The sequence below is a fragment of the Poecilia mexicana genome, unplaced genomic scaffold (assembly GCF_051168715.1).
Source record: "Poecilia mexicana isolate PSO_F unplaced genomic scaffold, ASM5116871v1 scaffold_9, whole genome shotgun sequence".
NCBI lineage: Eukaryota > Metazoa > Chordata > Actinopteri > Cyprinodontiformes > Poeciliidae > Poecilia > Poecilia mexicana.
Window position 1 is genome coordinate 2,376,754 of NW_028263378.1, and position 20,853 is coordinate 2,397,606.

Genomic DNA, 20,853 nt, shown 5'->3' on the forward strand with positions numbered 1-20,853 from the left:
CAGTACCACACACAATGAATCCAAGTTCCTCTATCCACTGTACACTTTGGACATACATCAGATATTTCCCCATTATATCTGTTGAGGTCCACTGGTGTTACATAAACCATTTAAATTGGATCATTTTAAGTGCAGTGTTGATAGAGCTGGTATGGGCCAATTTGCATGCTGTTTGCCACTCTTCCCCAGATAACTCTAACTGTAAATCACCCTTCCAAGCATTAAGTCTGTCATGAGATCCCTCAGATATATGCAACATCAGTGAGTGATAGAACTCTGATATAATTCCTGCCTTTAAACTATCCCTTGTTAACATTTTTTCCAAAGCTGATTTGGCAGGTTTAGCCAGCACGTTATTTTGACTCGTTCTTATAAAGTTTCTGAGTTGAAGGTATTTAAAGAAATGTTTCTTATCTAGATGGAATTTTTGTTGCAGATCCTGAAAACTCATTAGTATGTCTGAGTCTGATACATAAAAATCCCGAATCATCTGGAGTCCTTTGTTTTTCCATGCTTTAAAGGTTAAGTCAGCTCTACCGGGTACAAAGAATTGGTTACCCCACACTGGGCTGAACAGAGACAAGCAGTGTGGCTCATTAAATTTTTTTTTTACATCTCTCCATACGCTTATCATGTTTTTAAGAAATGGATTTTTAGTATGTTTCAAAAGCTTTGATACTGAATCTGAGTAGAAGTATGAGGGGAGAGTCACTTTTAAATCCTGAGTCTCCATGTCAACCCAGTGCGGCGACTGATCACTGTAATAAAACATCATAGATCTCAACTGCACAGCATAGTAATACAAGTGAAAATTTGGGCAATTCAAGCCCCCACGGTCATAAGGGAGAAATAGTAAAGACAAACGGAGTCTGGATTTTCTGTTGTTCCACAAAAAACGTAACATCCTCTTCTTTATTTGGGAGAAGAATTCAGGAGGAGGTGGAAGAGCAACATTCTGAAATATGTAAAGTAACTTGGGCAGTATATTCATTTTTATTGTATTTATTCTCCCAATCATAGACATTGGTAGAGACATCCATCTTTCAAATGAATTGTCTACTTCATTTAATATGAGATTGTAGTTGGTCGCAGCTACCCATTCCAAATCTGGTGAGATGTGTATCCCCAAATATTTAAATTCATTTACCATCTTAAACTGTAATACACCTAATGTTGGGCTAATTTTTAAATATTTCCTTTTTCTTTTCCCTTTGAAGAAGAATGAGAGTCTGCTCTCTCTGCAGTGACATAATTGGTACCTTTCTTAGATCAAATATTTTGGACCTGATTGTGAGGTGAGAATCAGTAGCTGTGTTTCCTTATATTGACCTTATATTTGCTAGGCCTTAATATTAGGCCCGAAGGCCTTTACACATATTTCCTGCACCATATTTAGTAGTGCAGAAAATAAAACATGTAGTTTCCCTTGCTCTTTTTTACTGTTAAATAAAGTAGAAGAAAGAAACGTAATGTCCTGAGCGAGAAACCTGATCAACTATCTTCCTCAGGCTGCGTTCACACCAGCCCTGTTTAGTCCGCTTCAATCCAACTCCAGTCCGTTTGTCTAGAAAGTCCGGTTCGGTTAGGGAGGTGATGTGGACCAAAAAAGTGAACTGAGGTCCGCCTAGAAACCCAAATCTTGGTTTGGTTGAAGTGAACTCTGGTGCGGTTTGAATGGACGTGTGAACACCAAGCAGATTGGAGACCGCTCCAGGAGCAGGAAGTGGGCTGCAGCGCAGGGCATTCTGGGTAAGTACCAGAATGCCTTGCTTCCGCTAGCGGGATGGTTTGTGGTTTTTTACCAAAAACAACTGATAAAATCTGACACCACTCCATTTTTGTTTCCGTTTTGTATCCTGAACCCCTCTCTCTCTGGAGTTTCTCCTTGGAAAAACAACGTAGAGCAAACAGGAAGCAGCGTCTCTTCTCATTTTGAAATGTCAGGACTGGAGTGTCTCTGGACATCAGTCGACTTCCTGAGACTCTTTCTTGGATGAATGACAGATAGAACTGGTATCTGTTGCTCGTCGTTGACACACCCACTGAATCATGCAGTGAAATGACCTCAGTGGTGGTGAAACTAATTTTACTGATTGTTTGCGTCAGAGACACCTACATCTGAACTACTTTGTCACTATTTCCCCGCAGCGCTGCTGCCTCCGTTCCTCCCTCCGTTCGGTTCGTCATATTCGTTCTGTTCGTTAGTCTGTTAGTTAGACTAACAAGAAGTTAGTTATTCTTGTTAGTCACAAGAAATTAGAGTCACTTACTTTAGATGTGACTTGAGTAATATCGATAACTGCATAATAATAAACCTTTAAACACAAACAGGTGTTGGCGGTTCTTCCTGCCATTTAATGCTATTTACTCTGACAGTTGGCAAACAGATTTTGTTCTCATTTTCTTTTTAAAGTTTTATACTTTTTGATTGTTGACAATAAATTTAGATTGTCGTGAGATTTTGTGTGACTTTTTCATCAAACTCATCTTTTCTGAGTTTCACTTCTCCTTTGCTACTTCAGTTATGTCATTTGGGACTTGAAGCTTATTAGGAAATAGTAACAGTTCCTCTTCTTTCAGGGTTAAAACGTCCAAAAATGGTTATTAGAAAGACAGAACGGGCCTCTGAAGCACCGGCTGATCGGTTTTCCTTCAATGTGTTGGAGTCTGGGTGTGTGGGGGGAATGAGGGAGGGATGAGGCAGCACTGAGGAGGAAAGAGCTCATGCAATGGGTTGACGTTAGCTCAGCGAACAGAAACAAAACGGACTCAAGGGCCAAAAATAATGTTCTTTTACCAACTCACTGATAAGCTGAGCAGGATAAATGTTAGGTAAGCAGCAGATTTGTTGCCAAAACTTTAAGAAGGGCTCTGCAAGTTTACCTCATTGAAAGTAATTTTGTAAAGTTTCAAGGTATCAATAGGGAAAAAAACAATTTAGCAAAAGTGAAAGTTACTAGAGAATATAAAACACTTGGTAATTTAAAGACAAATATTTTCTATTGTAAGATTTTACTTTGTCCTCTTTAAAAATAGAAACATCTGTGTTTGGACCTAATTTGTATCATTCTTGAACTGAAGTCAAACTTCAAAAGCAAAACTAAGCAATAGCTTAATACAATTTAAAAGAAAATATAAAGAGGTCATTTTCAATAGAGATACACATACGAGTAAGAGAAAGTAATAATGTGTGCATTGAGGAGAACAACTTGGGGAAGGGTTTGAAAAGACAAACCAGTATAAAAAGGGATAATGCATAGCTATATATTAGTAATTGCTGACAGCTACTCTGACTTTTAATTGATTGATGATTTCTTTTTTTCTTCTTTTTTTAAAATAACAGCAGTACTGTAAGTTTTCAAGTGTTTAGGGGTAGGAGTTAATAAGTTTTTACTTCTTCCTACCCCATTTTGAGCATGATATGTTAACTGAAACAGACATCTGTATTTTCTTTTTTTTCTTTTCTTCTTTTCTAATCACTTTTGTTATTGTGTACTATATTACTTTTTATATTTGTATCATGTTCGAAATAAATGCTACCAAACCAGCAAACAAAGTACAATACATTTAACGATATTTAGAGTAATACAGAACTAGGGTTTAAGTGAGAATAAGACTTATTTTGTACTATTTTCATGTTTCATTTAGAAACAATTTAATTTTGTTTTTGTGAGAAAGATTCATTAGGAGGATTTAACTAAAGCTGAAGATCCTGTGCAGAACGTCCTCAGATTAAGTTACATGTTGTCTTAGATTAACAGACTGTAACACTTTTATTCACAGCAATTCATTTTTTATTCTGAACAGAAGCAACAGACTAAACATGGAGTCTTTTCTCATGACTTTGCTGCTTTTGTATCTATAATGTTTCAGGTTTTTGTTTGTTCAAAGCAGCTTAGTGTTGCTTTAGTAGTGGATAATTACATGTAAATGACGCTTTGCTACATTTTTTTGTCTACAACAGTAAAATAATTACGTTGTTTCTCTCCCTCTCTGCTATGCAGGAGATTCATCGTCTTCTTGAATAAATATCTCACTGTTTTGGAAGTTATTAACTTCTTAAGTGGAAACTAATTCAACTGGTTTCCACTAAAACCAGACCTTTCCTCGCTCTGGGCTTCTTAGAAATCCTTCAACAATTAATTTCTCTTATTAAAAAAACACTTTAAAAAAGTTTAAGAAAGGTCAGAAAAGTTCTTCTAAATGTCACCAGTTATTAACAAAAACACCTAAGAATGATCTCTCATATTATTCTGTTACTTTATTTAAATTAGAGATCTGTGTGTCTGTTATGGTAAATAAATGGACTCGTATGTTTAAAAGACTAAATTTAAAAAGTGAAGGGAGGAAACCGCCTTCGTTGGTGCCTGTGTGTCTTCAGACGGATCTGAAACCAGACGACCAATAAAAGCCTCATGTTGCTGTAATAATCCAAGGTTTTAAAAAAGGAAGAAGACGTCCGTCAGCAGGTTTCCTCCCAGGTTATTTACAGTAACATATCTGCTCCCAGATGCGATAAAACCCCTGATGCAGCCCGTTAGTCGCTGGTGATGGCGCTGTCTGACCAGAACGTGATTCAGTAAACAAATTTACTTTCCTGTAACCTGACTGCTGTCACTTTCTGCTCCTTTCTGTCTCCTAGAATCGCCACAGGAGCGACAATCAAGTAAACAACAGAAAGGTTGAAGTACTAATTGACAGAAAGTAAGTTTATTTTATTAAAATGTACATTTTTTTCCCATTTGCCGTCTGTGGCACCGTGTTTGTTGTTGGTTCACAGGTGAAATGCTCATCAGATAAACCATTAAATTATTCAGCACCTGAACTACTTTAATGTGAAAATCAGTTCATTCACTTCACACATTTGGGATTTCAGACGTTGGGCTGACAGGAAACAGAGAAATGCTGGTCATCGTCCTGCTGCAGAAACCCAAATATACGTGAACATTTAACTGATTTATTTTGGGAAAAACGTTGAAATGCTGAACTCTAAGAGACGAAAACAGAAATATTTTGGTCCGTGTTGTTGCTCCGTAGAGGCCTCGTTCTGTGCTTTAGGAAGCAGCTGTAGGACGGAGGAGGAGACGTTTACGTCCTGTTGACATGTTGTCTTCTGTTCATAAAAATACAGAGATTTACTTAGATTTGGCTCAGTTGAACCCGTCCAGGTGTGCTGCTTAGTCCAGAACCTGCTTTTTCATTCATATTTGCTGATGTTCTTCCTGTTGTAGGGAAACCCAGCCTCTGTTTCGTCACAGTGCTCATCTTTTAGGCCGGCTTGTGTTATAAATAATTTACTTTCTGCGTTTAAACTCTTGCCAGGGGGAGTTAGAGCAAAGAAAGTAATAATATAAAAGTAAAAGAAAAGGACTTCGCATTGATTGGAAAACCGATGTACTAATATCTGAGAAATACAAAAAACAAAGCAGAAATTTGAGTTTAGCGGCAGAAACATTAGTGAAGATGACTCACGAAACAAAAATGGACAAACAAAAGTAAATATTTCCCAGGTTTATCCTGCCAGGTTGTTTTGCTCTACATTTGTCTCCAAACAGTCGAGTTGAACTGAAGCGACAGAATCACGTTTTAATCCCTGCTGCTTTGATGAACTCTCCTATTTTCTCCGTCCAAGATCGGAAAACGTTCCGAGTTTCTGGCAGACGGACAAACAGAGTCATACAGGAAACCAGCAGCAGCCAGCAGGGGAAAGTGGCTTGTATCGGTGTGACCTTTAGGGTCAGAGTGGGTTTGTTTATGGCCCCTCAGACGGTTTCTTTCCTGGCATAAAAAAACAGAAAAACTGGTTTCCAGCCGGTAGCGAGCCTCCCACTGTGACGAAACCAAATGTAACTTTGTGATTTGTTCTCAGGCTGCGGAGCGAGAAATGGATGGACGTCCAGGTAGGAGACATCATCAAGCTAGAAAACAACCAGTTTGTAACCGTAAGTAAACTTTTTATTTCATATTTGGCATTATAAGTTTGGATTACTGTGTTCTTCCCATCCAACCACGTTGTAGTTTCAGCTCGTTGCTGTTCTCCATAAAAGCTGGAGTTCCTCTGGGTTGTGTTCTTGGTCCTCTGCATGTTGCCTTGTTTTCTAATGACTAAATGTTTTCAAACCTTTTAGTCGGAATAAAAATACACGGAATAAAAAATGACACAAAAGATTTTTTTCTCTGTTGTCAGACATTAAATAAAACAAAACTTGTCCTGTTTTATGTTAGTTAGGGCATTTTCTACACATAAAGTACAAATAAAACACGGCATTGTGTCGACTAGGAAATGATTAAAACTGTTGTTTCTGTTGAAGCTTAATGCTTTAAATATTAGCACCTGTCAGCTACTGTCGCTTTAAAATTACATGGAAAAATCTTAACTTGTCCCTCTGGCTGTATTTTGATGTTCTGTCATTTGTTGTTTATTTTTAGGTGTGACAGTTGATTCACAATTCAAATTTAAATGTTGTTTAAATAGATATTGCAAAGCATGAAAAAGGTTAATATTGGAATCACATTTCTGTTTTCTGTCTGCACCAGAGAGGCCAACGATGATCGCCTCACTGTTGACTTTTCAGAAAAACAAACGTTAATCAGAATCAGACTTTTCAAAGATCGATGATCAGCCAGAAAACTCCAAATGGTGCAGCTCTAATTTTTATTTTTCATAGATTGTAAACATTCTGTTGTCTTTCTAACACATGAACTTTATTTACATGTTTTCGTTACACAGTATTTCTATGTTGTAATCATGTTTTTTCTCTGCAGAACGTTTTTCTTAGACTTGGTTTTTGTATATTTTTAAAATATATTTTTTAACACTTTTGATTTTGTGTGAACTTGTTTACCTCAGTCCTGCTGTTTTGCCTGAATTTGTGTACATTTATATTTATAAAAAAAATGAGCCATTTAAAGCTGAACACAATAATTTCCTCTTATGAAAACAAACGTTGGAAACATTGAATGAAACCGTTTTTATTTCAGGCCGACCTCCTGCTGCTCTCCAGCAGTGAACCCCTGAACCTCGTGTACATAGAGACGGCAGAACTGGACGGGTTAGTTCACTTTCAGGTTTAAGACGTAACTCATAAATGTGCCAACTGAAAATAATTCACTTATTTCTTCATTCGCTTTTCCCTCCATCTGTTTTCTCTCTTCCTCAGAGAGACGAACCTGAAGGTCAAGCAGGCCCTTCCTGTCACCGGAGACCTGGGAGACGATATCGAAAAACTGGCCGATTTTAATGGTACAAATCAGAGCTGGTACATTTAGTCCATTACATTTACATTAGTAACTTTTTAGGGGAAGAAAATTACTTTTATGAGTTTTTTTACTACTTGTTACTTTTACTTGAGTAATTTTATTATAAGGTATTTCTGCTCTTTCTGGAGTAAAACTTCTGGATTTTCTACCTACTGAATGAAAAACAATCATGTTTTAATCAAAAATTCACCAGACACACACAAACCTGCAGCTTTTGTTAAAGTTTCATAAGTTTTTTATTGAAAGAAACTGATTTTCTTCATTTTGTTATTTTTTGTCACTTATTTGAATTATTGTCAGATTTTTTGGTCCACCTGATAATGTCATTTTTAAGCATTAAATGATTGACAATTTGATCAGTTACTCAGTAATTTTTACCAAATACTTTTTTACCTTTACTTGAGGAAACATCTGTTGAATTAGTGCTAGTCTGACATTAATACAATTTTTGTTAAAATCTACTTCAAAAAGCTAGAAAGAGTTTTTATTATTATTCATTATAATAATGAATAAATTCATTATTATTCCAGTTCTCTAGTATTTACGGCGTTTGTGTCTGGTTTGAAGGCGAGGTTCGCTGCGAACCCCCCAACAATCGTCTGGACCGCTTCAACGGGACGCTGGCGTTCGCCGGCCAGAAATACCCGCTGGACAACGAGAAGATCCTGCTGCGCGGCTGCACCCTGAGGAACACCGACTGGTGCTTCGGCCTGGTGCTGTTCGGGGGTCAGCCAGGCGCTTCGCTCAGGTTTAATCTAAAACGAGTAAGAAATGAAAATCTTACTCGTGCTTTGTTTGTTTTGCAGGTCAGGAGACGAAGCTGATGCAGAACAGCGGGAAGAGCACCTTCAAGAGAACCAGCATCGACCGACTGATGAACGTTCTGGTTCTGTGTGTGAGTTTGAAACTTTTTAAAAATGGTTTTAGATGGCATCCTGACATAGTTATACAACGTTCTTTGTTTTATTCAGTTACTTAATATGAGTGTTTGCCCAGGGCGGCATTAGGAAGGGGGAGGACGCACAAGAGCTAGAAAACAACAATAAATTTTGCTGGATGATAAAATATCCCAGTAATTACATAAGAAATATAATGATACGAACAATGATAAACAATGCAAACTTCCCCTCTTAAAGACCAATAAACTTTAATTTTGTAAAGTAATTTTAATACTGGAGCTGGAAGACATTTTAAATAACCAAAAAGAAAAACAATAATTTAAAAGGTATTAAAACCACAAATAACCGAAATCCTAAATAAAACTGATAATGGTCCATCTATAAACTAACTTTCCATAAAAAATAATCACCAGAATAGAAAATATTGAGCTCATTTTAATCTATCATCTGATTAATTTCTTATCAAGACTGTTAAACATGAATTGAGTTTGGAATAATTAGAGCAACTTAAATAGAAAATAAAATAATCAGTTTGGACTATTTAACAGTGCATTAAATTACATAATGACTCATTTTCTGATTATCTGGCCTTAAATTAAACTCAACTTGTGGACAGAAAGAGACGTAGATGAAGAGTTATGGCGCTAACATTATAAAAAGTAAAAAATGAGACAGGTTTTCTCAGCTCCTCTGGTTCTGGTTCTGGTTCTGGTTCTGCTGTGCATCCAGAACCAGAACCAAACATAGAGAAGCAGCATTCAGCTTCTATGCACCACAAATCTGGAACAAACTTCCAGAAAACTGAAAAACATCCGAAACACTGAGCTCCTTTAGACCCAGACTAAAACCCAGCTGGATGAAGTTGCTTTTGAAACATAATAAATGAAACACTAACCAACGTTTTGATGTGTAATCCTGGCAAAATGCAACGTTTTAATTATTTATGACTTTATATTTTTGTGCTTTTAAAGCACTTTGAACTGCTTCGCTGCTGAAATGTACAAATAAACTTGAACTTGTGTCCCTGACGATAAATAAGCTTTTTGCTCTCATTCTGTAGATTTTTGGATCTCTGGTGTTCATGTGCATGATCCTGGCGATCGGGAATTACATCTGGGAGGTAAAGAACGGCTCCAACTTCACCGTCTTCCTGCAGAGAAAACACAGCGCCGGCTTCTCGGCTTTCCTCACCTTCTGGTCCTACATCATCATCCTCAACACCGTGGTGCCCATCTCGCTTTACGTCAGGTGACCTGTCCGCACACTTTCACATCACTTAACGCAAAAAAGCCAAATATTAAACCTGCTGCGTCTTTTTGCAGTGTGGAAATAATTCGTCTGGGGAACAGCTTCTACATCGACTGGGACAGGAAGATGTATTATTCCCGCAGCGACACGCCGGCCGAGGCGCGCACCACCACGCTGAACGAGGAGCTCGGCCAGATCAAGTACGTCTTCAGCGACAAGACGGGGACGCTCACCCAGAACATCATGATCTTCAACAAATGCTCCATCAACGGGAAGTCCTACGGTGAGATAAGGCGCCTCACTGCTGGTTTTAAACCAACAACAACAAAAACTTCTGCAACATGCAGGGTTTTAGTTCACTCCTTCAATCTGTTATTATTATTATTCTGTATTTATTTGTTGAAATGTTTTAAGTATGCATATTTATTTGTTTCTGCAGGAGATGTTTATGACTACACAGGTCAGAGACTGGATATTTCTGAGGTAAGTTAATAAAAATTCAAGTAAAATTTAATTTACTTGCATTTATTTGGGGAGTTTTGGGGCAAGGCTAAGGAAAAAACAGTTTGAAAGTCTTTACATGAAAATAAAAACTTAATAATTAAAATGTAATAACAGGAGAATAAAGTCATTATATTACAAAACTTAAATCGTAATAAGAGGACAGTCATATTACCAGACTAAAGTCATAAAGTCAGAATAACATGAGAATAAAGTCGTAAAATACAAAAATAGTTGTAAATACTCAAGAATAAAGTAATTATACAAAAATAAAGTTGTTTATTTTATGGGAAGTAAATAAATTCATGAATAAGGAAATACTTTGAACACATCAGCATCAGATTATTATCAGTTGCTGGACTTTGAAATGATTGCAGAAACGTCTGAGTCTATTTCGAATAAAAAACATCATAGACTTACCAAGTTGGTCACATCTGAGCTTTATAACTCTTCTCAAGCATTTTTCTCATTAAAGCCACTTAATTTCATGCATTTTTTCTAGTAATGTTGCATTTTTATTCAGCTAAAACAATAACTTAATTCTCGTGATTTAAAAAATGTAGTTCTTAGTCTGAGATGATTTTCCACCAACATTTTTAAATGCAGAGCAGCAGTTGTTAAGTTTTGAGCTTCATTTTAAGTCAGAAGCTGATGCAGATTTAACTGCTGCTGTTGCGACGCGTTCATCCTGACGTCAGACTAAAGGTCCGTTTACGTCCTGACCTGCAGCTTAAAGACCCGGTGGACTTCTCCTTCAACGCGCTGGCCGACCCGCGGTTCGTTTTCTACGACCACGCGCTGGTGGAGGCGGTGAAGCTGGAGAACCCGGAGGTCCACGCCTTCTTCAGGCTGCTGGCGCTCTGCCACACCGTCATGGCCGAGGAGAAGAAGGAAGGTGGGTGGAGAACGTCCCGCGTTTCTCTCTGGCTTGAATCAGGAAGTCACCCTGTTTCTCCTGCAGGAGAGCTTCTCTATCAGGCCCAGTCTCCAGACGAAGGCGCGCTCGTTACTGCGGCCAGAAACTTCGGATTCGTCTTCCGCTCGCGAACACCCGACAGCATTTCCATCGTGGAAATGGGAAATCAGCGCAGCTACGAACTGCTGGCGATCCTCGACTTCAACAATGTCCGCAAGAGGATGTCCGTCATCGGTGAGAAGCCCAGATTTTTCTGAGCTGCTTGGCGTTGAGTTTCTGTTTCCTGCTAAATGGAACCAAGACTTTGGGATGTGTGTGCGTGTGTGTAAATAGTGCGCAGTCCAGAGGGGAAGCTCTCTCTCTACTGCAAAGGCGCCGACACGATCATCTACGAGAGGCTGCACCAGTCCTGCAGCAAACTGATGGACGTCACCACGGATCACCTGAACGTCAGTGAAGCTGCTTTTCCTCCTCATGCTTTGGTTTCCACTTGTTTGCACGACTCCAGTCCCTCCACCTGATCAGGCTGATCAGGCTGATCAGGATGGGCAATAAATCAATAAATCAATAACAATATATATCGCAACAGACACCTGATCGATATCAACACATAACACATATGGTCGAATATTCAATAGATAGTTCTCATGTGACATCACACTTACATCAACTTTGTAACTGGCAGCCATCTTGGTAGGCTATGGAGTTGCTATGACAACAACAAACAAGCGATAAGCTTGGAAGTATTTCTCGCCTCGTTCCTACATAACTTATAAGCAATATAAGTACATTATGACTGTTATTTGATTATAGTTTTTGAGTTCTCTACCCACCTCTGTGTGATACTAACATAAATATCAGCGTTATTGACTGTAGTACTTACTGGTGAACTAGCATAATTCGCTTAGCTAACTTAAGCTAATTATATCTGCTAGCTAAGGCGTACATGTAGCCTACGTGTTTGTTACTACATGTACTGACTCTGCCAGAACCTTCTTATTCACACCAAGGTCACGTTTAGTTGGTTTGGATTCTTTACATGCTTTCCCTCCTCTCTCTGTTCACTCCATGTCTGCTAGCTTAGATCATGATTATGACAGAAAAACACTCAAAACCAAAACTATCTGTTTTTTTCTCTCACTGTTAGTTTTATTAGATGGGAATCTTTATGATTTATGTTCCGGATGCTTCAGTTTGACTTTGTTTATATCTTCAGATGCTATCGCTGCTGCATTTGCTGCATCTTCTTACGGCTTGTCCTTATAAGTATGTGCATGCTGATCTGCAGGAATTTGCAGGGGAGGGATTGCGGACGCTCGCTCTAGCCTACAAAGATTTGGACGAGGAGTATTTCAGCCGGTGGAGAGAGCGCCACCATGAGGCGAGCACCTCGCTGGAAGACAAGGAGAGCAAACTGGATGAGCTGTACGAGGAGATAGAGAAGGACCTGCTGGTAGGAAGATGAATAAATATCTGGAGTACAACAGATAAAAACAGGAAGCTAACTGGATTTAATGCATGTTGCTGTTTGTGTTGGTCTGCAGCTGCTGGGAGCAACAGCCATCGAAGACAAGCTGCAGGACGGAGTGCCTCAGACCATCGAGCAGCTGGCCAAAGCGGACATCAAAATCTGGGTTCTGACTGGCGACAAGCAAGGTATTTAATGGAAAACTTTGTTTGACATGAACAAGTTCAGCTAAAAAGCAGCCAATATGCTCAATATCCACTGCATGCAGTGGTGGAGCTAGACTTTTACCCCCGGGGGCCCCGGTGGTGGGGGGCTCATGGATGAGAACAACTGAGATATTTATATGAAACCCAAAAGGTTTGACCCAAGTCATACAGCTGAAAAGGCAACTTCCCAATTCAAGGAAGATTTCAGAAAAATCTATTTAAAAAAATCTAGCAAAGTTTTCTGGCAATTAGGAAATATAAATAATTTTGGTAATTTTAACTGACCTGAAACAAAAAGAGTTTGATCAGTTTTAACTTCAGACACCAAGAAATAAAAAGAGGTTGTGTGTTTTGTAAATATCTGATTTAAAGTGTGTATATAAATAATGTTGTCATTCTGATCTGGGAGGGAAGAGCGCCCCCTGTAGCTCCGCCCCTGCCTTCACTCCTTGAAATAACAGAGGGTCATCAATTTACCTTTCATCCAGGTGTCGTCCAATCAAAATGTCTTAAAATGAATAAAATGTAAGTTGGCCTTAAATACAGTAATCACAGGTCTCAAATTTTTCTGTCAGGCAAAACTTCATGGTGGCATTAAAAAGGTCTTAAAAGATCTTAAATGTGACATTTCATGCTCTGTGTGTGAAGGGATTCTTTACTTTGACCTGGACTGAGACTTTGTTCAGGCTTGTTTGTTGCAGCTTTAGTTTGTCTTTTAGAAACGGCAGAAAACATCGGCTACTCGTGCAACCTGCTGCGGGAGGAAATGAAAGACATCTTCATCGTCTCGGGTCACTCGCCTGAGGATGTCAGACAAGAACTGAGGTCACAGGAACATTTCTAAAATCCTTATGAAGCCAAGTCGTTTTAAGCTCTAATTTAACCAGCTGTGGTTTTGATTTTTGGAGCAGAAATGCACAAAACTCCATGAAACCAGACGGAGCAGCAAACAGCCTGCTTTTGACAGAGGAGAAGAGTAAAAATCTGATTAAAGACGAGGAGGCCAATGGGGAGTATGGACTCGTTATCAACGGACACAGTCTGGTACGTTACAGCAGCGCCCTGTGCTGGCCAATGAATCAATGAGCCTGGATGTTTATGAGTAATGCTCCTGTCTTTGTGGGTCAGGCGTACGCCTTGGAGAGCAGCATGGAGCTGGAGTTCCTCAGGACGGCGTGTTTGTGTAAAGCGGTGATCTGCTGCAGGGTGACGCCGCTGCAGAAGGCCCAGGTGGTCGAGCTGGTCAAGAAGTACAAGAAGGCGGTAACTCTGGCTATAGGCGATGGAGCCAACGACGTCAGCATGATCAAAGGTACCACTGCGTCCAAGGCTTTGGTAATAACCTCACGCTTCATGTTTTCTGAAACAAATGATGAAATGTGTTTTTTCTATGGTGAGTTTTGCATTTTAAAGGTGATCATAATGACACAACAGTGTGGAATAAAACAGAAAGCCGTAACTTCCTCAGTTTGTTTCTCATGTTGACAGAAACAGCATCTAGTCTTAATCTGCTGCTGAACACAGAAAACTGTGATGCTCCACGATTTTAGTGTTTTTCTGCCACCTACTGGACAATAAAGGGATGACGGCTTAGAGTCGGAGGTGTTTTATTGGAATAAAGATCATCTATCCATCTGTACATCCATCAATTCATTATAAAATCCATCATTATAAAAGCCAGTCATCCAGTTGTTTTACTTTAAGTATATTTCTGCAAGTGTCCCTCTGTTTTTAATTCATCATTAAATAAATCGTTTCTCTCTCCGTCTCCTCCAGCGGCTCATATTGGTGTCGGCATCTCAGGACAGGAGGGCATGCAGGCCGTCCTGTCCAGCGACTACTCCTTCGCCCAGTTCCGCTTCCTGCAGCGCCTCCTGCTGGTGCACGGACGCTGGTCCTACCTGCGCATGTGCAAATTCCTGCGCTACTTCTTCTACAAGAACTTCACCTTCACCTTCGTCCACTTCTGGTTTGCCTTCTTCTGTGGATTCTCGGCGCAGGTGGGACAGCCGGAGATGAGTCCTGGCATTTAAACGCCTGTTTTTCTCCAGCCAGAAAAAAAGAAATCTGAACTTGACTTCGCTCTTTCAGACGGTGTATGACGAATGGTTCATCACGCTCTACAACCTGATGTACACAGCTCTGCCTGTTCTGGGAATGAGCCTGTTTGATCAGGTAATAATCATTAATTGTCATATTTTATTTGATTAAAATTAGTTCCAGTTGACGAACTAATAATACCGTCTGCTTAGGCCTTCTTTTATTGTTGTAATTTTGCCTCCATCCAGCAGAGGGCGCCACTGGCCATCTTTAAGCGATATATAAACAAACATGGTGGCCATATTATGATTTGTGAAAAGAGAAACTGTCACTAAAACGCACTTTATGCGGTTCTTTTTTGAAATATAAACACTCAACAAGCTACTAAAGTAGCTCTTCATTCAGCCGGATGTTACAAAAAGATGAGAAAACCTCGATTTTCTATTTTTTCAGTCAGTATTTAACTCAGCTGACAGAAACATTTTGCCTTTTATGTTATGGAAAGATGGTGGATTGTCTTGATACAAGAGAAAAGAAAAATTGTTAGCCTGTCGATAAGATCAACCAACTTTAGATCAACTGATTCATAGCTTTTTGATCCATGTTCCAAAAAACAAAACTGAATTTTAATCTTGTGTATTTGTTTGCAAAAGGAGTTTATACCTAAGATTTGGATTCAGTCGTTACCTTTGTCTCCCTCTGCTGGTCAGGATGTGAACGACGCGTGGAGTTTCCAGCACCCACAGCTCTACATTCCCGGCCAACTCAACCTGTACTTCAGCAAGACGGCCTTCTTCAAATGTGCCGTCCACAGCTGCTACAGCTCCCTGGTGCTGTTCTTCATCCCGTACGCCGCGCTGCAGGACACGGTGAGGGGCGACGGGAAGGACGTGGCCGACTACCAGTCCTTCGCCCTGCTCACGCAGACCTGCCTGCTGTTTGCAGTCAGCATCCAGGTGAGGAGGATCAGCCTGTTGCTTAGCGTTTGCAGAGTGAAGTGAGCATTTTGGAGATGATCTGTCTGCTTGTCGGTAGCTGGGGCTGGAGATGTCCTACTGGACGGCGGTGAACACCTTCTTCGTTTTGGGAAGCCTGGCCATGTACTTCGCCGTCACCTTCACCATGTACAGCAACGGGATGTTCCTCATCTTTCCATCAGCTTTCCCCTTCATAGGTGAGGATCTGTCAGCTTGCGTTAAATAACAAAATATGTAAATCAGCCCAATAACTTCCATCTGCATGATTTATCTTTTTCTCTTTCTCTCTTTCCACCAAAAACTGGATGATAAAAGTCTTCAGTCTGGTGCTTTGATCTCAACCAGCTCTTTTTTAGAGGAACAATTTTGTTTGCAAAGATTTTATAATCCATTTTATTTGTTGTTTTTGTTTATGTATTTTGTATATTTAAAATGTCTTCCAGTACCAGTTTTAAATGTTCATTAAAATTTAAAGTTTATTGGTCTTAGAGAATATGGTCTTACATTACTTTGCCATTATGTTACTGGAAAATTGTCTCAAAACAACAATTTTACCATTTACCACAATAACTTAGATCTAAATTTAATTAAAAATTCAAGTTTTCACATTTAGACTTTTTGTTATTTTCTGTTTAAAGGATAAACAAATTATTTTTAAAATATTTTCTTCATTATTGAGCTTTGGGAACATTGCCTTTTAGTTATTATTATAATTATTATGCCTTTATTTCTCCCATATTTGGTTGAGATATATCATTTTTGTTGTCATTAAATGTTATTTTAAGGAAGCTAAAAGTTTCATCCATGTCTGACTGAACCTGATTTTTAAAAAGTAAATTTTATTCTGATTTGTTTGTTTCTTTAGGAACGGCTCGAAACTCTCTGAACCAGCCCAACGTTTGGCTGACAATCATCCTGACCTCCATCCTGTGCGTACTTCCTGTGGTCACCTGCCGCTTCCTGTTGATTCAGCTCTGCCCCACCATCAATGACAAGGTGCAGGAAACACCAGGAGCCGCTTTGCATGCACAGTGGCTGCTGGAATGTCATTTGCATGAAGCGTGTCCCTCGTTCATTTAGAGAAAGCAACATGCTATTCAATGTTCAATTATGGAATAAGAAAAATGAGCTCAATAACAAATATATTTATTGTTTTTAATCTGAAAGTGTTATTCTACCCATTCAGTTTCCAGAGTTTCAGGAAATGTTAGCTTTGGACATTAGCGTCTGTTCTGCTGCTACCTGTTTAGCATTGAGATGCTATTTTAGTGCTGAACAGCTTCGTTGAAAAGCTAAAGTGTACAAAAAGAGTAAAAGGATTATTTTCTGACTTTATCAACATCCCAGCGGTAATAACTATACGTGAAGATTGAACATCTGACTCTGTAGTATTTCAGCTTAAGTTTCTAATGATCCAAACATTCCTTCCAACGTTGAGACACACGTCACACCAGACAGTTTCTCCATCTTTTCTTCTCCTCCTTTGACCTCCAGGTAATGTTCAAGGTGAGGCAGGCCAGAGCCACGCCTCCTCCTCCTCCGCCTCGCCGCTCCCGGATCCGCCGCACCAGCTCCCGCCGCTCGGGCTACGCCTTCTCCCACGCGCAGGGCTACGGCGACCTGGTGACGTCGGGCCGTTTCCTGAGGCGTCCCGCCGTGCCGCGGGCGTCGGGTTTCCCCCAGGTGGGGCGCGCCGCCACGGGGTTCAGCCCCATGGGCCGGTCGGCCGGCTACAGCCCGACGGGCCGGCCCCAGAACCTGAAGGTGCCGGACGTGGAGGTGACCTCGCTGCAGATGTACAGGACGTTCAGCGACGGCGATCTATGAGAGAAGGAAGCTAATTAAACTTCTGGAGGGAAACAGAAACTCTGAGGTTTCTGTGGAAATTTTTTCGCTGACAGTTTCATTTAAAGGAACGGCAGCCCTCACTTCTGAGAGGTAAACGGTTTACTGGCGTCAGATGTTTAAGTTTGAACCTGGAGGAAGCAGCAGGTGGGACGCTAACGGACGGATCTACTTGATAACAGACACAGAAACAGATCAGTGAGCTTCCAGGCAGCAACAAGCAGAGGATGGAAGTGATTTAACATGTTGGGAAACACAGAGTGTCATCATGTTTACAGACTGCCCAGACCTTCGTAATCCTGGGAGTCCAGACGCGACGCAGAGCTTCGTAAAGAGGGAACAACCAGCAAAAACACGCTGCTGTCAGTACTTTACTCTTCTTTTTCTCTTCATTTGTGCTTCCTTGAACAGGTTAGGATAGATCTATGGCCTATTCAAAACATGTTCATTGCATTTTTTACATAAAATCATTTTAGATAATGAGATTTCCTGTCAGAATGAGCTGCTTTAGGACGTCTTGTCACTTTAAATCCAAATAAGCTGCTGCTGGCCACACCCCCCAATTCAACATTTACACTGACATGAGAAAATGGCTGCAGACACATGCACAATTATACAACCTTACAAATTTGAAAAATACAAGTGGAGCCTTCTGCACAGTCAACCAGAATGCAGGAATTGGTTTCTGGTGCTAAATCAACAAGTAAACACTTGTCTTTTCCAGCAGCCATTGTACAGCGATAAAATCAGCTGTATGGAGCTCCACTTTGGTTGCTAAGTAACGGCACAGACTCAACAATATGAAAGTTTTTGAAATGAGTCGTTTTCCAGACACCAAAAAATATCAACTTATTGCCAACAAACGTCTTTTTAAGCCCTTAGGCTGTTTTAAGAAGCAGTGGAGACTAAATTTTATTACAAAGACATGCAAAAATGTGAGTTTTGCATAATAGGCCCTCTTTAACTGCCTCCTTGTTCTTCTTCTTGTGTGTAATAACGGTCCACCATCCAGTCCAGCTGGATGGTGAGAGATAACAGCATGTTTAAAACATATAAAAAGTTATTCTGCTGCTCCTCTTTTTCTGTGGTATTTTGGCTCTTTTGGGGGATTTATTAAACATGTTTTCATTATTCAAATAAATTTAAGGGACTTAATTGGTTTTAAGGTGTTTATATGCTGTCGATCGTTGGCTAGAGAACAACATATCAGCCGTTAATCCTGAAATGTCTCTGTGTGATACGTTTTCTGAATCATGCATATCAGGACATGTTAAAAAATAATGTGATCTAACTCGAAGTGTGCAAAAACGTTCAACAGATTCCTGTCTGTCATTATTTCTAAAACAAAGATGAAGCCAAAGTGGAAAAGATTAGAGTTTGTTATAAAATAACTAAGTACACCCCTCAGCAGTGGTTTCCAGCCCATTTTATTCACCTCATTAGTTTTTGCTGCTTCTCTTTAAATCTCTATATTTTAGGTTTGAAAACCAAGCAGAAATGTTTTACCTTTTTATTTCCCCATAATTTTATGTGTGATTTATTTATTATTCAAAATTGTAAAGGTTTTTAATTAACAAATAGATTAATTAAAATCCCCCAACTATTGGTTTTGTCTTTACAGAAATTAAACATTTTTCCTGCAGATGTTCATTAAAACTTAATATTGACTCTTTTATTGTTGAAGGATTTTATTTTCTGGTTTTACTTCTTTACTTAATTTCTCTATTTGTGGATTTCAAACATCTATAAAAACCAACATATTCTTCAGTTTTAAAGTGTGCCTTGTTACATATTGATCAGTAATATTTTGCACTGCAGCTCTAAGGAAGCATTTCTGTGATTTTGTGTTTTTGAGTTCATCCATTTTGGTCGATTCTGTCGAACTGCAGACACACTACAAACACGACCGGTCCGACTTTTACCTGCTCAGAGACGCTTCCTGAGTCATCTGCCTGGTTGTTGGTGCTTTCACAGTTAGAGGTGACCAAAAAACAAGGATGCTGAAATCATTGTTATGAACTTTACATCGTGAAGCTGATCATGTTTTTGCTTCATTTCTGTGTCAGTTTGTCAGAAAACGTTTCATCTTCTGGTCAGAAATCATGTAAAGTCTGTTTTTTCTTTTTTTTTGTCTTTGTTATTTTGCAGCTGGATACTTTAACCATTCACTTAAAATGCTGTTTAACTAACTTGATCTGCACACCTTGAAATTAAAACAACATGGAGATGATAATAATATGTTAGTTTGGTCAAAACAGGGATGATTTCTGTCAATGAACAAATCTTAATTAAATATGTTATACTATATATTGTAATACTTCAGTATTTACAGAAATATTTAACAGAAAATTGTATATGCATTTTTTAAATTGGTTAAGAGAAAGTGTTTTTGTTTGTTTTTTGTTTTGTTTTTAAGTTTTAATTTTTGTTTTTGCTCCAAATCCAGTTGAATTATGCAAATTTTGTCCCTGGTGATGAACCAAAGATATTTAAAGCTTACGTGTTGCAGATGACTGTTTATAGTTATTTGATGCTGGAAATCAAAGTTGAACTTGGATCTGTTTTTGTTTTAAATTCAAACAAGTCAAAAGAAAAAAGTTTTTTGCATCTTTGGTGTTTTCAGAAAAGATGACATTATTTTGAATCTTGTACAACAGAACCTGTTCTGGATGCTGATAATTTGACATTTTGCATGGCAGCTAAAAGATGCAATAATTTCTGTATGCTTTTCATCTTGAAGAATGAATATATATATATATATATATATATATATATATATATATATATATATATATATATATATAATATCTAAATAATGTCATATCACGTTAAAGAATGTATTCCGAGTGCCTTTCTGCAGGGGGAACTTCTTGTTTTCTGTTGTGCTGTTTAGCTGCATAGTTGCTATGGTGATGGGATATATATGATCACTTCCTCCGATTTACCACACTGCACTTCTGATTAACGTTTTGTATCTTTTTATACACTTCAGATGTTTCATCTGTAATAAAGTGACCTAAAAGATGAAAACTTTCTCCATGACTCAATGAAACTGAGCAGAAAAACTCAATGAAAAACCTTCTTAAAGCACTTTAAACTGTTTAGTTTTATTTAGGATTATAATAACTCGCATAGAAAACCATTTCTGTATTTTAGATCTGCATATTGTCAATGTTTTAAAACATTTTAACATCCTTAAAATTGGGCATTTTGATTAAAAAATGTTTCAAAATGTCTTTGAACCTTTAAACCTCATGCAGGAAACTGAAAATCATTTTGATTCTGTCACCTTTGATGAATACAGTAAATAATTGAGTCTGTTATGCATAATTTTATGCATCTGGATCAGACATGTGTTGTTGCAGTATTCCTTCTGCCCACTAGATGTCCTCAGTCTCCTGCATCGCTGAACCTGCTCACCTGTAACCTGTTTCTTCTGCAGCCCTGCAAATATATTCTGAGATCATTTCATTCCGTTATTTTTTTGTTTTTA

At 38.9% G+C, this 20,853-nt stretch overlaps 1 protein-coding gene across 2 annotated transcripts in view; it reads left to right on the forward strand.

Annotated features, from left to right (window-relative positions):
- The window catches only part of LOC106905990 (phospholipid-transporting ATPase ID-like), a 40,944-nt gene extending 20,554 nt beyond the window's left edge, over nt 1–20,390 (forward strand). For both annotated transcript variants that reach the window (XM_014971059.2, XM_014971060.2), the window contains 23 exons: nt 4,643–4,704; nt 5,870–5,942; nt 6,982–7,052; nt 7,161–7,243; nt 7,828–7,986; nt 8,067–8,155; nt 9,220–9,407; nt 9,482–9,690; nt 9,847–9,890; nt 10,638–10,803; nt 10,870–11,058; nt 11,158–11,273; nt 12,113–12,277; nt 12,369–12,480; nt 13,218–13,323; nt 13,410–13,542; nt 13,627–13,810; nt 14,275–14,498; nt 14,590–14,673; nt 15,249–15,494; nt 15,574–15,712; nt 16,381–16,511; nt 17,010–20,390. In XM_014971059.2, coding sequence (XP_014826545.2) covers nt 4,643–4,704; nt 5,870–5,942; nt 6,982–7,052; nt 7,161–7,243; nt 7,828–7,986; nt 8,067–8,155; nt 9,220–9,407; nt 9,482–9,690; nt 9,847–9,890; nt 10,638–10,803; nt 10,870–11,058; nt 11,158–11,273; nt 12,113–12,277; nt 12,369–12,480; nt 13,218–13,323; nt 13,410–13,542; nt 13,627–13,810; nt 14,275–14,498; nt 14,590–14,673; nt 15,249–15,494; nt 15,574–15,712; nt 16,381–16,511; nt 17,010–17,342 — 3,306 coding nt within the window. In that variant the 3' untranslated portion in view covers nt 17,343–20,390. The remainder of the gene's footprint in view (nt 1–4,642; nt 4,705–5,869; nt 5,943–6,981; nt 7,053–7,160; nt 7,244–7,827; nt 7,987–8,066; nt 8,156–9,219; nt 9,408–9,481; nt 9,691–9,846; nt 9,891–10,637; nt 10,804–10,869; nt 11,059–11,157; nt 11,274–12,112; nt 12,278–12,368; nt 12,481–13,217; nt 13,324–13,409; nt 13,543–13,626; nt 13,811–14,274; nt 14,499–14,589; nt 14,674–15,248; nt 15,495–15,573; nt 15,713–16,380; nt 16,512–17,009) is intronic.
- Nucleotides 20,391–20,853: the final 463 nt, after the last annotated feature.